Genomic DNA, 17,698 nt, shown 5'->3' with positions numbered 1-17,698 from the left:
CACCCTGCAGGTGATGTACAGTACAACCTCCCTCCTATGGGAAATAAATAATTGTGATGTTTCAGACAATAATTTTCAAACAATTTCTGTAAATTACACTACAAATATGTTGAGAATTGCCCATAAAATCATAGAAGATCGCTCACATGTATTACACACAGAATACCAGCTGCTACCCTCACATAGACTCTTCACATCACATGTATTACACACAGAATACCAGCTAGTACCCTCACATAGACTCTTCAGATCACATGTATTACACACAGAATACCAGCTGCTACCCTCACATAGACTCTTCAGATCACATGTATTACACACAGAATACCAGCTGCTACCCTCACATAGGTTCTTCAGATCCCCCAAGTGGAAACTGAAAATATAAAAAAACTAATTTGTGCCACATTCAATAAGTCTACTTATTAAGGAGTAGGATACCTGTAGGTCACAACCTACACACACGATGCAATATAAAAGGGCTGTGCAATATGAAATAACCTTGGACCTTCTGGGACTGTGCCACATCAAATCAATAACTAGATTTTTTTTATTTTTTTTATTGAAAAAGCTGAAAAATTACTACAATCTGAATTATGAATGAAAGAGTCAATACAGCACACACACACACACACACACACACACACACACACACACACACACACACACACACACACACACACACACACACACACACACACACACACACACACACACACACACACACACACACACACACACACACACACACACACACACACACACACACACACACACACACACACACACACACACACACACACACACACACACACACACACACACACACACACACACACACACACAATAATCCATCAAGATCGTAGAGCAGCGCGGGCTTTGTCCAAGATATCCTTCCTCATCCTGGGATAGTTTGGGTGAGCATCTAGAACCTAGGAACAAAAACACACACAACATGTATAGTTCACTGGAATAACAGGTATAATTCATGTACAGTTCACAGGTATAATTCATGTAGTTCAGTGGAATAACAGGTATAATTCATGTATAGTTCACTGGAATAACAGGTATAATTCATGTACAGTTCACTGGAATAACAGGTATCATTCATGTAGTTCAGCATCACAGTTCCTCTCACCTTATGACACACGTCTATGGCGTCGACATGCCTCTTCGCTTTCAAGTAGTTGAAAGCAAGCTTGTACCCTGAAATAAATTAGATTAGATTAGATTCAGATGTATTGTCATCATGCAGCACAAGTACAGTAGAACGAAAATAAGTTTGGCATCCAACCAGAGTGCAAATATAACAGTAAAGTGCAATAGTAATATACAATGTACAGGTAATCATGATTAAACTGGGTATAAAATATATAAATTAGTACTACCGAGTAATAGTGCTAATCAGATGTATGTATTGTAGTATTAATATGTACAGTGATACAGGTATAAAGACTCTATGGTAGTAACTAAGTCATACTGGCCAGCAGTGTAACTAGTACGAGTAGGTAAGGGATATGTATAGTATCTACAGATATGTAAAAAGGATTATATGCTGGTATGTACAGACAGATGTGGATATATATATATACGGTAAGAATAAATATATATATATATACACAGTATATACAGCATTATTGTACATGCTATAATACATTATATGCAGGTGTATTCAGACATATGGATATATGCGGTAAAATATAATGTATAAACTAGGGCTGTCAGTTTATCGCGTTAATTAGATTAATTAATTACACAGCAAATTATCGCGTTATGAAAATTAACTCAAAATTAATTACAAAATATTTTTTTTTTTTTTTTATCTCATTCATTCCATAAGAACGTAGAATACACATTTACAGAGTTTTTTTTTTATATGGTACATTTGCATGTTCTTGGTATCTGATTCTAGGGACATCTATGGATCTCAGGGAATGTATTCCCAATGTCAGAAATACTGTGTCTGTTACTAGGCTTGAGTAAATTGTAATGACCAAATGAGAATATCAATTATTTTTTTTTTTTACATCTTTGACTGTGAATAACACTATGCTCAAATTGACCAGACCTGAAAAATCTAAGCAAATTAATAGATGGAAGATGATTAAACAGAAGGTTTTGTAGATACAGTACTGAATTCTGCCATCCGGACACATGCAATTTGAAATATGATTATAGAATATATAATATCAGGCATAAAATGGTTATGCGATTAAAATGTGATTAATTAGATTAATTAATTACAAATCCTGTAATTAATTCGATAAATTTTTTTAATCGCCTGACAGCACTAGTTGTAAAGTCAATATAAAATCATCAGAATGTTGAGGATATTCTAATAATAATGTAAACGTGTCCTGCGTTTGGTCGACATACCTATGGTGGGGTTGGTCTGGTTGCCATATTTCCAGGCCATTTCATAGTTCAGTGCCGCGTCACGGAACGCCTGCTCCTTTTCCATAATGTAGCCCATATATTCATAAGCCTTACAGCAGGACTGGGAACAAAGTGAAAGATATTGTCACGGCATGCCAAAAAACTGGAGAAAGGCAATGATCAACAGTGGCAACAGTGTCAACAGTGGTAGAGAGGTCGTCCTGTTAATCAGAATGTTCCCGGTTTAATTCCGGCTCCTCCCGGCAGCATGTCGAAGTGTCCTTGAGCAAGACACTTAAACCCCCTAACTGCTCCCGATGAGCAGGTCGGCACCTTGCATGGTCGCCTCCGACATAAGTGTGTGAATGTCTGAGTGAATGGGTTAATGTAAGGCATAAGTTGTGAAGCGCTTTTGATAAAATAATAAAATGAGTGTCTGACTCTCACCTAAACTGCATGGACTACAATGCATAACGAATGACGTATATCACGCCAGTTAGGGTACAGTACCTTATGTATACTGCACCTGTGCATACTGTATACTTTACTTACTCATAGTATACATTTAGATTCTAGTGTTTATTGTAACCATATTTATAATATGTATAATAATAATAATGTATAATATAACTGATAGGGCATACAGACCCTCATCTGCACCTTGATCACACTGCCTACTTGCTCATGTGCGTATATTCTTTTTTTTTGAACAAATCTTTTTATTATTTTTTTTGACATGACATAAAACTAGACACACAAACATTAACAGTAAATATCCACAATAAATCACAGGACTATACAATCCAGTATTTTAATCAATATAAATGTAGGTTACGAGATATATACATAATACTTACAATACAATACAATACATACATATGCTCTTGCTCGCTCTTCTTCCCCCCCCTCAGGACCCCCCTTGGATAATTCATCCATTATTTTGTTTCTAACCTACAAATTCATATGCTAACCTTTATTCTCTCCACCACCTCTAACAGATTGCTATGCTGGCTTCATTGACACCTAAAATTCTTGCGATAGAAATCTCTAGATAAATCACATCGAGATAGGTAAGAACCCATACCTTCCGGCACATTTTATCCGGTTGAATCCAGCGTGATGCTATCAGCTTTTTAGCAGCCATAAGACCGGACAAAATTAGTCTCTTTAGCTGTATAGAGGCTGCTAACTGAGAAACATCATTCAACAATACAGAAGGCAGTACAGGTATGGTCAAAAATAAAAATTCTGATAATTGCGTGGTTACTTCTTCCCAGAATATCTTAACAGGGGGGCATTCCCAATACATATGCATAAATGTACCGATATCACCCCTTAGACACAAGGAGCATAGAGAGTCTTGTTTAAGCCCCACTCGGTTCAATCTTATAGGAGTCAGGTAAGTCCTATGAATAAAATTAAGATTAATCTGTTGATGATCCGGGTTGCGTGACGCTAGTCGAACGTTTGCCCAGACTTCATGCCAATCAAAATCTACTTCCAAATCTGGTATATCCTTCCTCCAAACTGAGTCTAGGGGAAGGATTCCATACAAAGACGTAAGTGATGATACGAAGCCTCTCGATGTCTCCCTTTCATAAAATAATTTGTGATATCTGTGGTGTTCAAGTGGTATCTTTAATGGGACTCCATGAGCCTTCAAAGTTGCTAATAACTGTATATAGAAATAATAAGTGGAGCTGGTGAGGTAAAATTTGTTATGAATATCTTGATAGCTACAGAAACCCTGTTCGTTAAAGATATCTCCCAATGTATGTATGCCCTGCTTTTCCCATTTGGGATATCTGATAGGTCGTTGTGCAATAAGGAGTGCATTGTTATTGAATAGGGGAGAGTGGCTATGCCATTTATGTTGGTTAGTAAATTTTTTCTGTGTGTCACGCCATATCCGAATCACATGTGTAATAAGAGGGCCAAATTTCAAGTCGCATTGCTTAATTGATAATTTCGTGTATACTATATCCTGCAGTCTATGTGGTGCCACTATGTTTTCTTCTAATGTTCTCCAGGATACAGATGCTTGAGAATCAAACCAGGTGATCAGTGGTCTTAAAGAGAACGCTTTAAAATAGTGGTAGAAGTCTGGAAATGCTAAACCTCCGTCGGCTTTGTTTCTCTGTGCGGTGGATCTTTTTATTCATGGAGGTTTGTTGTTCCAAATAAATGTATATGCGGCGGAGTGTAATTTTTTCCAGTAACCAGCAGGGGGGGGGGGGGGGGGGGGGGGTAACGGTAACATTGAGCTAAAGAAGTTGATTCTAGGTAAAACATCCATCTTAACTATTGATACTCGGGCCTGTACTGAGTTTTTAAGTTTTGACCACCTGTCAAAGTCATTTGTGATCCTATCTTGAACTCTTGTATAATTATACTTCACCGTTTGGCATATAGTAGGGAATATTTCAACTCCAAGACATCTAAAGTGTTCTACCATTGGTATATTTTCTGGAAGGAAGGTAGCCTTCGCAGAGACATTAAGTGGAAGGAAGGCCGACTTTGGCCAATTTATCCTAAATCCTGATAGATTGCCAAAATCATCAATCAGCTTGAGAAGATGAGGCAGTGAGGTGGTAGGGTTTTGCATGAACAATATTACGTCGTCTGCATATAAACTAATATGATGCTGTACCCTTAATTGAGATTGGCTCTATGGATTGGGATTGTCTTATATACTGTGCTAAAGGCTCTAAGGATAGAGCAAATAGTCCGGGACTAAGAGGACAACCCTGTCTGGACGAGCGCGACACAGGAAAGAGTGTGGAGGTGAATTTACCTGTTATAATCATGGCCGATGGGTCTTTGTATAGTACATTTATCATATTAATGAATCAGTTTCCTAACCCCATCCTTCCGAGTACTGCCCATAAATAAGACCATTCCAACCTATCAAAGGCCTTCATCGCATCCAAGGATAATACAGCTGTAGGTGGCACGGCATCCTTGCTGGCGTCTAACACATGTAGCAACCGTCTAATATTATCCGTGATCATGTGCGTATATTCAAAGTTAATTATATTGTTTACACTGCCTATTCTTACTCTTCTACTGTACTATAATTTTATTGCCTGTATTTATGTCTTTCTACTATTACCCTGCCGATACCTGTACCCCCCCCCTCACCATGCTGCTATGATGCCTGAATTTCCCCAAGGTGATGAATAAAGTGATGTCACATCTTACCTGTGCAACGGTATAGGTTAACATGATATCACACCACTTTTACATGTTTTTATGTGTGTATGTGTATGTGATGTTATGTGTCTTTACGATGTCTGTATGATGCATGTCTGAACACTTCGTTCCCCTACCCCCCTACAAGGACCACAATGGAAATAAGCTCTGAACATTTTTGTGTCTATCCTTGGCAGTATTCCAGACTGTGATTCTGTCACATGTATATTTATATATTGTCAAAATAAAATCAATCAATAAATAAAGGAATATCTTATCTTAAAAGCTGTTATTATATAAACGCAGTCCATTTGCAGTCCAAAATAAAAAGGACACAAAAGTTTGAAAGTTTTCTACAATTCCAAACGTTTGTACCTTATTGTGCCGGAGGCACCTCTTCAGGAGGTCTGCGGCCATGTCGTACTTTCCCGACTGGATGTAGATGTCCGCCAGCAGGAGCCAGCTCTTCTCGAACTCGTCGGCGTCCAGGATGCTCCAGTTCATCTTGGAGATGCGCTTCAGCTGGTTCCTGGCTCGCGGGGTCTGCTTGAGGATCATGTAGGCCGTCGCCATCGCCAGCAGGGCCGGGACGTGGTCCTTCTGGGGGGTCAGAAAGAGACGCTTCCGTTAGGTCACGCAGGACACGCCAGTAGTACTCCAGTCCAGGACTCGTGACTAGCGTCAGAGTCCTGGACTGATTTTCAGGATTCGTGACTCGACTTGGACTTGAGCACTGATGACTCGGACTTGGACTGGGACTCGAGCATTGACTGCATTCGGACTCGGAAAGGTGCAGACGAGGACTCGGATTTGTTCATTGATAAATACAGTTGTTTTTAGTTTTTTTTTGTAATAGGCCCTAATCATTTGGCATACGATATTGATGGCTAGTGCATAGGGGTGGCAATCACCAGAGGCCTCACGATACAATACTATCACGATACTTGAGTCACGATACGATAGTATTGCGATACTAAATATATTGCGATATGCTGAGTATTGCGATAATATTAATATTGCGATATATTGCGATTTATTACCTTTTTTCAACTGCAAAGTAAAACTTTGTCAACATGTTATATCTAATAAAATAAAGTTTTCAGTCTGTTCATCTCACTTCAATCATTTTTATTGCAGAACATGGTATTTTCTCAAGCAGACAGATGTCAACACTCTGTTGCATGTACCTGACAAACTGAACTGTTTGTATTACAGTCATATTCCAACTTAACTGAATGCACATGTGTGTGTGTGTGGACTACTGTACTACTACAGGTATTGAAATGAACAATGCAACTTCCTTATACAAAAACAAATTAATTTTTTATTTAATAAATAAATAAATATCGATACTTGGCGTCCCTGTATCGCCACGCAAAGTATCACGATACTACTACGTATCGATATTTCCCCCCACCACTACTAGTGCACTTGTTTGGCTATTGTGTCTCGAAGTAAATGAACTCCCTTTAAAATGGTGACCGCTGTGTCATTTATGTTTAATGTAGAACTTTTGTTATTTGTAGGTCAGCTCTTTGACTGCCAGAGTGGAGTGGACTCAACCTTGATGACTTGGATTCAGACTCAGACTAGGGTAATAGGGACTCGACTCTGACTCAGGCTCTTCTTTGGTGACTCGGACTCGAACACTGGGGACTCGAGACTCGACCTCAAGATTTAGAGACTTGACTACAACACTGGGACATGCATTAGATTAGATTAAAATGTATTGTCATTATACAGCACAAGTACAGTGAAAACAAGTTTGGCATCCAACCAAGAGTGTAAATTTGCCTACTTGTGCTCATGTGCGTATATTGAGATTTTTCAACTCTTCTACTGTACTATAATTTTATTGCCTGTATTTATGTATTCTACTATTACCCTGCCCATACCTGTACCCCCCCTCCCCCATGCTGCTATGATGCTTGAATTTCCCCAAGGGATCAATAAAGGAATATCTTATCTTATCTTAAATGTAACATCCCTTACCCACTCTTACTAGTTACGCTGCTGGTACGACTTACTACCATAGTGTCTTTATACCTGTATCACTGTACATATTAATACTACAACTCTGTACATACATGTGATTAGCACTATTACTCAGTAGTACTCATTTATATATCTTATACCCAGTTTAATCTCCTGTACATTGTATGTTACTATTGCACTACTGTTACATTTGCACTCTGGTTGGATGCCAAACCTCTTTTCATTGTACTGTATACTTGTGCTGTATGATGACAATAAATCTGAATCTAATCTAATCGAAAAGCAAAGACATTTCAGCAAAGTTCAGCAGGACGCATGTACAGCTGGTAACGCCTAAACATGGGATAGTAGCAAAGCAAACAGAGAGATCGCACACGAACAGCCCTTATATATAAGTTATGGCCAGTGTACATATGCACTCAGAGGGGTGTGGGGCAACCCCTGCTTGTGTGCACCATCTGGAGTTTGCTTACCTCATCGTTAGCGATCTCTGTGAAAACACTGAGGGCTTTCTCCACGTTGGCCTTCTGCTTGGTGGCCAGGAAGCAGTAGTTCTCCAGGATGCGCAGCTGGATGTGTCCGATGGACGTCTGCGGCTTCAGCTCCTTCAGCAGCTTCTCCGCCGTTCTCACGGCCAGCTGCTCCGACTCCTGCTTCTCCACGGAGTTCCTGAGGAGAGTCAGAGGACAGAGCGCGGATATATATAACTAGATGGTGTAGGGCTGACCCCGATTAGTCGAATAGTCGACTAATCGATCGAAAGGAGCCGTAGTCGACTGCCAACCTCTTAGTCGAATGCAAAAAAAGAAAATATATATATATATATATATATTAAATAAATAAATTCTCCCTAAAGCAAAGAGGCCTAGAACCGTGGCTAACGCTAATGGCGCGCATACCAGAGAGGCTAACTGCCTAAGAAAACAGGCACAGAGGCACTGAAAGAGGATTTCACCCATCTAATGAACACACTAGACTAGACAAATCAAGATGTATTCATCAGTGGACCAATTGCATGCTTTTGCAGAGGACAATGTCGACTCCTTCAGACATTAAGCACCCCCCACAGCCCAAATGGAATGATACAAATATTTATTTGCATTAGTCGACTATCTGCAAATTTCGGCCAATCAAAGTCGACTATCCAAATCCTTAGTCGGGGACAGCCCTAAGATGGTGCAAGGCGGAGTCTCCAGCGTAGTTCACCGGTGGCCATCTTGTCACAGGCAGCACGCCCACTCATAACATGAATGTCTATGGCACATGCACTATTGAAATAACCATACTGTAGGTTGCTCAATTTTCAACCGATTTACAAACGGTTTGGTTTATTACAAACATTAAATTATTTTCATAGGAAAGCCCATTATAAGTAGGCAGTATGATAACTACATCTCTGATGTTTATAACAAACCAAACCGTCTGAAAATCGGTAAAAAATTGAGCAAGCTATGGTTATTTCAATAGTACATGCACCACATGCATCCCTGGCGGAGTCAGTGGTCCCTGCCTGCTTCAAGATGTCTACCATCATCCCTGTACCGAAGAAACCCTCCCCAACATGTCTCAATGACTACAGACCGGTGGCACTCACCTCTGTGGTCATGAAATGTTTTGAGAGGCTGGTCAAGGACCACATTTGTGCCTCCCTCCCCAGTGATATGGACCCTATGCAATTTGCATACAGGACAAACAGGTCCACTGACAACGCGGTCTCCCAGGTACTGCACAGCACCCTCTCTCACCTTGACCGTCAGAAGGGGGGCTATGTGAGACTGTTGTTCATTGACTACAGCTCAGCGTTCAACACCATAGTCCCCACCAGACTGGTGGACAAGCTGATCGAGCTGGGTCTGAGCTCCGCCCTGAGCGCCTGGGTACTGGACTTTCTGAGTGAAAGACCCCAGGCGGTCAGGGTGGGGGGTCAGACCTCCAACATCATCACCCTGAGCATCGGGTTCCCCCAGGGCTGTGTTCTGAGCCCCCTGCTGTACTCACTCTACACACACGACTGTGTGGCCAAGTTCAGCTCCAACTCCATAGTGAAGTTTGCAGATGACACAGTGGTGGTGGGGCTGATCTCGGACAACGACGAGAAGGCCTACCGGGAGGAGGTTGAGGTACTGGAACGCTGGTGCCAGGACAACAGCCTGCTCCTGAACATTGGTAAAACCAAGGAGCTGATCGTGGATTATAGGAGAGGACAGCAGGAGACACACACACCACTGATGATTAACGGGGCTACCGTGGACAGGGTGAGCAGCTTTAAGTACCTGGGGGTCCACATCTCAGAGGATCTGACATGGTCAACACACATAGACACAGTCGTAAAGAAGGCGAAGCAGCGCCTCTACCACCTGAGACAGTTAAGGAAGTTCAGAGTATCGGGGAAGATACTCCAGTCCTTCTACTCAGGAGCTGTAGAGAGCATCTTGACCGGAAACATCACTGCCTGGTATGGAAACAGCACGGCACAGGACAAGAAGGCCCTACAGAGAGTGGTGCGCTCAGCCGAGCGTACCACGGGTATTGCACTACCTACCCTGCAGGTTCTATACAACAAGAGGTGCAAATCCAGAGCCTGCAGAATAATGAAAGACCCCCACCACCCCAATAACAGCCTGTTCCAGCTGCTGAGGTCAGGCAGACGCCTGCGAACCCCAGCTACTAGGACAGAGAGGCTTAGGCTCAGCTTCTTCCCCCAGGCCATCAGAGCCTTGAACAATGAACATTGAGTGCCACAGAACACTGAACTATCCACACACAAGCACACATGAGCACACACACGACACGCACGCTGAGCACGCTCACACACTAGCAGCCACTTTAACACTTTAACACTTTAACATGAGCGGGCACACACTCATGCCGCACACAACCACACTTATGGCCAAAAGGAAAGGCCACTTTAAATTAGTATAGCAACAGAAACAGTGTATTGCACTACCAAAGCTACCTAGCATGTCCTATATGCTCTGTAAATAACTATGTACAGATACCGAGATGTCACACCATGTTACCTGTTACCTGTTATTGCACAATGTTGTTTTTATTGGATTCTATTATATGTTGTACCACTGTATTGCACATCGTTGCGGGCAAGACCACCCGCATTTCATTGTATACTTGTATGCCGTGACAAATAAAACTCTTGAATCTTGAATCTTGAATAGACATTGGCCATGTGGCAACGTCAGTCTCCATTGGCCAGCAGCGCGGGTGAGTCATCTAGCCTTTATAATAGAAATATATATTATATGTCTATGGGACAGAGCGTGAACACCACCCGGCGTTTCTCAATGTCCGGTTTGGGATCGGGTGCCGGTTGCCTGCAGTGTTCAGTAAATCATTCCATCCTCACTGACAGGCTGAGCACCTTTGGAGTCTCTGATCATTCACTGGCTTGGTTCACAAACTACCTCACTGACCGGGTGCAACGGGTGAAATCTGAACACTTCCTCTCACAACCCCTCCTCGTCACTAAGGGTGTACCTGAATCGATCCTAGCCCCCACACTCTTCTCCATTTATATAAATGATATTGCATACTCGATTATAAACTCTTCTATTCACCTTTACGCTGATGACACCATTCTCTATTCCGTCGGTCCCTCTCCAGATTCAGTACTCACCTCACTCCAGGATAGCTTCCGTAAGGTCCAGCAGGCCTTTTCCTCCCTCAACCTCCTGCTTAACACCAGCAGGCAGCAAGACCATGGTCTGGATGTAACAGTACTGTATATCTGTATGTTGTGCAAGTCATAAATGTCATGATATATATCTATGTCGTGTATGTCATAAATGTCATGATGAATTGAAAATGGGGGACCCTGATGTAAACAAGTCTTTCTCTGGTCTGCATCCCCTTAACAATTCTGTGTATTGAGCCGTACTGTATTGTACCCATTCTGCAATCTGTTAATACATTTTTCAATCAATCAATCAATCAATCAATCAATTAGTCATGTGGTTTGGGAGGAGTGGCTCTGCTGCAACCCCCACTGGCCACGACATCACCACCCTTGAGGGCGCTGTTCTGGACCAGGTCACTGAGTATAAATACTTGGGGATCTGGCTAGACAGCACTCTGTCTTTCTCTCACCACATCACCAGATTACAGTCTAAGGTCAAATCCAAACTCGGCTTCTTGTACAGAATGCGCTCCACCTTCACTTCCTCTGCTTCAAATAACAATACTCCCCATGTTTGATTATGGTGACAGTCTACAGATCTGCATGGAAGACCTCACTCCACAAACTTGATGTCCTCTACCACTCTGCTATCCGGTTTGCCACCAACACTCCCTTTCAACACTCATCACTGCACCATTTACTCCTCCGTCAACTGGCCATCCCTTCATACCCGTCGCTATATGCACTGGTTCATGCTCATATACAAATCCCTCCTTTGGTTGGATGTCACCTGGACATGGGAAACTCAACTCTAGTAAAACTATAGTATCCCTGTGTTGTTGTACCAGTTACTACAGGAATACTATAGTGAATACTATAGTGAATCTGCCTGACTTCTATCAGCATGTGACTTGCAACACCAGAGGCGGTAACATCCTAGATCACTGTTACACGCAATTTAAAGGTGGCTACAAGGCTCATTCTGATAGTGGCTTTGGCAAGTCAGATCACGCATCCATTTTCCTTTCACCAAAGTACAGACAGAGAATTAAAAGTACTCCCGTAGTCTCGCGAGAGGTGCAGAAATGGGATCTGACGTCAGAAGAGACGATCCGGTCAGTGTTTCACCACACAGACTGGATTGTGTTCCGCGACACAGATAACATTAATGCCTACACGGAGACAGTGCTGGACTATGTCTGTACTAGGGTGAAAGAAACAATCCCCACTACCAAAATGAAAGTTTACCCAAATCAAAAACCCTGGGTAGACAAATCCGTCCGTGAAGCTCTGAGAGAGCGCACCAAAGCATACAATGACGGCCTAGTGGCAGGCAACATGAATGACCACAAGGTGGCGCGACACAACGTAAGGAGGACAGTGTCAGAGGCCAAACGGCGCTACAGGGATAAAATTGAACTCCAGTTTGAACAAGCTGACTCTAGAGCTATGTGGCAGGGGCTCAAAACGATGACAGACTACAAAGGCGCCTCCCTCAAACTGAACAGTGACATCTCCTTAGCAAACGACCTCAATACCTTCTATGCGAGGTTTGATGCTGGTAATAACAACACCAGCTCACAAGCCTCGGCAATGGGGGGGGGGGGGTCGGCTGCTGATGGAGGCGCAGTGTTCAGGGTAACAGAGCATGAGGTGAGGCGGACCTTTAAAAAAGTGAATATCAGGAAGGCAGCAGGTCCGGACGGCATCCCCGGCCGCGTCCTAAAAGTCTGTGCCGACCAACTGGCCCCAGTATTCACTGACATATTTAACCTGTCCTTAGAACAGGCTGTCATCCCCACCTGCCTGAAGAAGTCCACTATTATCCCTGTACCCAAAAAATCCAAGCCTGCTTGCCTCAACGACTACCGCCCTGTAGCTCTCACCTCCATAGCCATGAAGTGCTTTGAGAAGCTAGTAAAGGGCTACATCTGCTCCTCCCTCCCCATCAACATGGACCCCCTGCAATTTGCATACCGCCCCAACAGGTCCACGGAGGACGCCATATCCCATGTGCTGCACACAGCAGCATCACACCTGGACAAGAGGCAGGGGAACTATGTGAGAATGCTATTCATCGACTACAGCTCGGCATTCAATACCATAGTCCCCTCCATACTCATAGCCAAGCTCAGGGACCTGGGCTTGGGCTATGACCTCTGCCAGTGGGTCTTGGACTTCCTGACTGGCAGACCCCAGGTGGTGAGAGCAGGCAACTGCACCTCCTCATCCATCACCCTCAACATAGGGGCCCCCCAGGGCTGTGTTCTGAGTCCCCTCCTCTACTCTCTGTACACACACGACTGTGTGGCTCAGCGGAGTAGCAATACAATCGTCAAATTTGCTGACGACACAGTGGTGGTGGGCCTGATCTCTGCCAACGACGAGAGGGCCTACCTGGAAGAGGTCAAGGTCCTGGCGGGATGGTGCCAGGAAAACAGCCTCTCCCTGAACGTCAGCAAAACAAAGGAGATGATTGTGGACTTCAGGAGGTCGGGGGTCAAGGACTACAGCCCCCTCAGCATCGACGGGGCACCGGTTGAGAGAGTCAACAGCTTCAAGTACCTCGGAGCCTACATATCCGAGGACTTGACATGGACCACACACATTAACAGTGTGGTGAAGAAGGCACGACAACGCCTCTACTTCCTCAGGCGCCTAAGGAAGTTCCAAGTCAGCCAGAAGATCCTTAAGAACTTCTACTCATGTACAATAGAGAGCATCTTGACCGGCAACATCACCTCCTGGTTTGGGAATAGCACTGCAAAAGACCAAAGCAGACTACAAAGAGTGACACGTTCAGCCGAACGCACAATTGGAGGGGGGCTCCCCACCCTCCAGAACATTTACTACAAGCGTTGCAAGGGCAAGGCTAAGAGAATCATTAAAGACTCCAGTCACCCGAACAACTGCCTCTTCGAACTGCTGCGGTCAGGCAAGCGATACAGGAGTCTCAAGGCGAGCACAGAAAGACTCAGAAGTAGCTTCTATCCCCAGGCCATCAGGCTGCTAAACGAACAATGAATGAACACTACACAACAACAACCACCAAACGCACATAGCACACACATCCACACGCACACACTCACTTTAAACAAACACACTGTAGCACCCACTCCACACACTTTATAGCACACACCCACTTTAAACAAACACACTGTAGCACCCACTCCCCACACTTTATATTTATGGATGAAGGATTGCACTACAACTCGTACACCTTACTGTAAATTGTACCTTACTGTAAATTGTACCTAAAATTGTACCTCATCCCATTTCTGCTTTGCACTAGATAGTACTGTACATTAGTACACTGCATAGTATTGTGTATTGTATATTATATGGTAACTCAGAACATTGTACATATGTCTATACCGAACACTGTGACCTCATTTTCTTCTTCTAAATTCATGCTATATTATGTTATTATGTTATTTGATACTATCTTGTCTAGCACAGTCTCTGGAGCGTAACAGTAAGAAGCATTTTGTATGAAAGTATTCTGTACTTCTGTATGACAACTATTAAAGAACTTGAACTTGAACTTGAACTTGAATCACTATGGAGATGCTATGATAAACCATATCCTAGTAGTGTTTCTATGACATTGTTACCTATGTCACCTGTTGCAAATTACATCTGCCACTTACAACACTCGTTCTGCTCAACACATTCTCCTAAAGATTCCGAAAACATACACTGCACTTGGTCAAACGCAGGCACGCGAGAAGTCCGCGGGGAGTGGGGGTGCTGAGATATCGATCGTTTTTGATTAATCTTTTTTTTTTTATATAATTTTTTTTTATATAAAATATATATATTATATAATTATACTTGTAGTTGTATTGTCTGCGAGACATCACCACCACGCAACACGTCAAAATGCTCACTATCTGCAAACAGCTCCACTGTCTGTCATGTCATAACCAACACTCTCGTTCACTTGACTAGAGGATACTATGATGAATTGAAAATGGAGGACCCTGATGTAAACAAGACGAAAGTCTTTCTCTGGTCTGCATCCCCTTAACAATTGTATGTATTGAGCTGTAGCCTACTGTACTGTACCCATTCTGCAATCTGTTAATAAACTTTTCAATCAAACTTTTCAATCAAAACCGCTGCCCAACTTCGCGCTCTGAGCGTGCGACGGTGCGAGACAAGTAACTGTTCTGATGCACACATCACAGCCCAGCTTACCCCACATTAGAGCTGCCGCGGTATTGATGTTTTCCTTACCGCACAAATTTGCTAAATATTTCCTACCGCCGCGGTATTACCGCACACACACACAAAAAAAAAAAAAAAGGTGAATGCATTTTCTTTTTGTAGTCTACTCTTTATAGCATATAGCCTGCCTCTAGTCTAAATGTCTATCTTTAGAGGATGACTTTGCAGCATGAATATTGTTTGGGATTCGGCATGCACGCATTCGCTATTAAAAGTGAAACACGGATTCGAAGTCTCCCCTCTGTGTCGCGGGCAGGTGTGGTAGCGGCGCGCCCGCCGGTTACCCCCCCCGACCCTTTCTTCTTATTATTATTATTATTATTATTATAACGTTACTACTTATGATTACAAAGGCATTCGTTTTGTGGCATTGACGTTATATAGTTACACGTTCGTATTTACCGGACCATAGCAAGGCAAGCGTTACTCAATTCATATCTTAGTTCCTTTCTTTGCTCAGAGCGTGCCGAGTTGTACCCATTCTGCGGTCTGTTAATAAAGTTTTCAATCAGACAAGTGTATAGAACGAAGGGCTTTTATTATAACATTTCGTTGCAGTAAAATCATTATGCCTCGTTCCCTGAGGAGCGACGGTAATCGACTCCGGACTCCGGTCTCCGGTGGGAGCTAACGTACTATTAGCCGTGTTGTGACTGAGCTCTGATCAATGGCTGAGATTCAGGAAGTAAAAGCACTGCAAGATGCTCCAAAGTGTGACGCGTCTCTCTTCTGACCAATCAGTGGTCTGCAATGTTTCACGTGACTTTTCTGGTACCCAATAGGGTCGCTTGGAACCTCGATAGAGGAGTAGGGTATATCTGCAGAGCCGCAAGCCCAACGAGAGGAGAAACTTTATTTATTATTATAAAAAAACAGCGGTGATGCGGTATTCAGCCTACACTTGCGGTGGACGTGATGTAACAGCGATACCGCGGTAATGCGGTAATCGTGGCAGCTCTACCCCACATGGCTGTTGCGCACTCCCTCTGCAATTCGTTCCCCGCATACATGATCGCCGGCATGATGCAAAAGGTCTTCGATCACCCTCCCGGGGGCTCGGATAGTTCTGCTGGCTTGTTCATATATTCCTTTACTGCGAATGCAGCGTCCCAAAAGTCCAAAACTATCCCAGCCGCTGTGTCTATTTTTTTTACCAACGGATTTCCAGTTCCGCATTGACGCTTCCAGGCCGCGTCTATTCGAATCCCAACCGGTTCATGCGTCGGCTACACGCTGTTAATAATAACACTGCATTATCGAGACAGCGCCCCTATGACGATCTGAATGAATTCCAAGAGTAGGGTAAATCTGCAGTGCCGTTCCGCTCTGTGACATGAGTAGCCTCGGTTACAAATTTGGAATAAAATCCAAAACAACCTTGCAGTTGCAGTTACACTCCCATCCAGCAGGGGGTGCTGCAGCCCCTGCCGCACCCCCCCTTCTCGCGTCCCTGGTCAAACGTCATTCAGGGCTGCTGCTGCCAGGGACTGGAACAACCTACAAAAATCTCTCAAACTGGTCACCTTTATGCCTAAGTCAACATTCAAGCACTCTCTGATTAACATTCTCACTGATTCCTGCAACTGTTTCTCAACCCAATAACACCCCCAAGCCCAACCCCCTGTCTGTCATGGTGCCCCTCACTGCTATTGCTTGTTGTATGTATATTTATATTGTAATAACATATATTGTATGTCGGAAATGTTTAATCACGAATTCCTTTTCAACCCCCTCTCCCTTCAAGAGGTGTTGTCTCTTGCCAGGCCATCATTGTAAATAAGAATTTGTTCTTAATTGATTTGCCTGGTTAAATAAAGGTAAAATAAATTTTAAAATTTTTTTACAGAGCGGCACCCCTGATCTGACGTCTGAATATCTAGTGGAGAAAAAGATATTACTTTATTGATCCGCTTGGGGAAATGTGGGCGTCATAGCAGCATGGGGAGGGGAGGTACAGGTATGGGCAGCGTAATAGTAGAAAGACTTAAATATAGGCAATCAAATTTGACCAGAATAAAAATATATGAGAAAAACGGTGTAAATAATACAATTACTCTGAATATAAAAGATATTAGAAAAATAAACAGTGGAAACAATATAATTACTCTGGATATAATTATATATAAATATGATATATTTCTATATATAGAAACAGTATACACAAGGTACCCTAACTGGTGTGATATACGTCATACGTTGTAGTAGTCCGTGCCGGTTTCAGTGGTTAAGAGTCAGAGTCTAGTGTTTCTAGACATCACTGAATAACATTATTACTTG

General features: G+C 43.0%; 1 protein-coding gene across 1 annotated transcript in view; it reads right to left on the bottom strand.

Moving 5' to 3' along the window:
* Positions 1-805: 805 nt before the first annotated feature.
* The window catches only part of ttc21b (tetratricopeptide repeat domain 21B), a 156,215-nt gene continuing 139,322 nt past the window's right edge, over positions 806-17,698 (bottom strand). Inside the window, exons 25-29 of the mRNA XM_084310923.1 lie at positions 8,034-8,229; positions 5,941-6,165; positions 2,374-2,494; positions 1,136-1,203; positions 806-929 (exon numbers count right to left, since the gene is read on the bottom strand). Of these exons, the coding sequence (XP_084167049.1) occupies positions 852-929; positions 1,136-1,203; positions 2,374-2,494; positions 5,941-6,165; positions 8,034-8,229 (688 nt within the window). The 3' untranslated portion in view covers positions 806-851. The remainder of the gene's footprint in view (positions 930-1,135; positions 1,204-2,373; positions 2,495-5,940; positions 6,166-8,033; positions 8,230-17,698) is intronic.

Source organism: Notolepis coatsorum, assembly GCF_963971535.1.
Source record: "Notolepis coatsorum genome assembly, chromosome: 3".
Taxonomy (NCBI): domain Eukaryota; kingdom Metazoa; phylum Chordata; class Actinopteri; order Aulopiformes; family Paralepididae; genus Notolepis; species Notolepis coatsorum.
The sequence above is the reverse complement of the archived record's forward strand: the minus strand, read 5'-3'. Positions and strand labels throughout refer to the sequence as shown.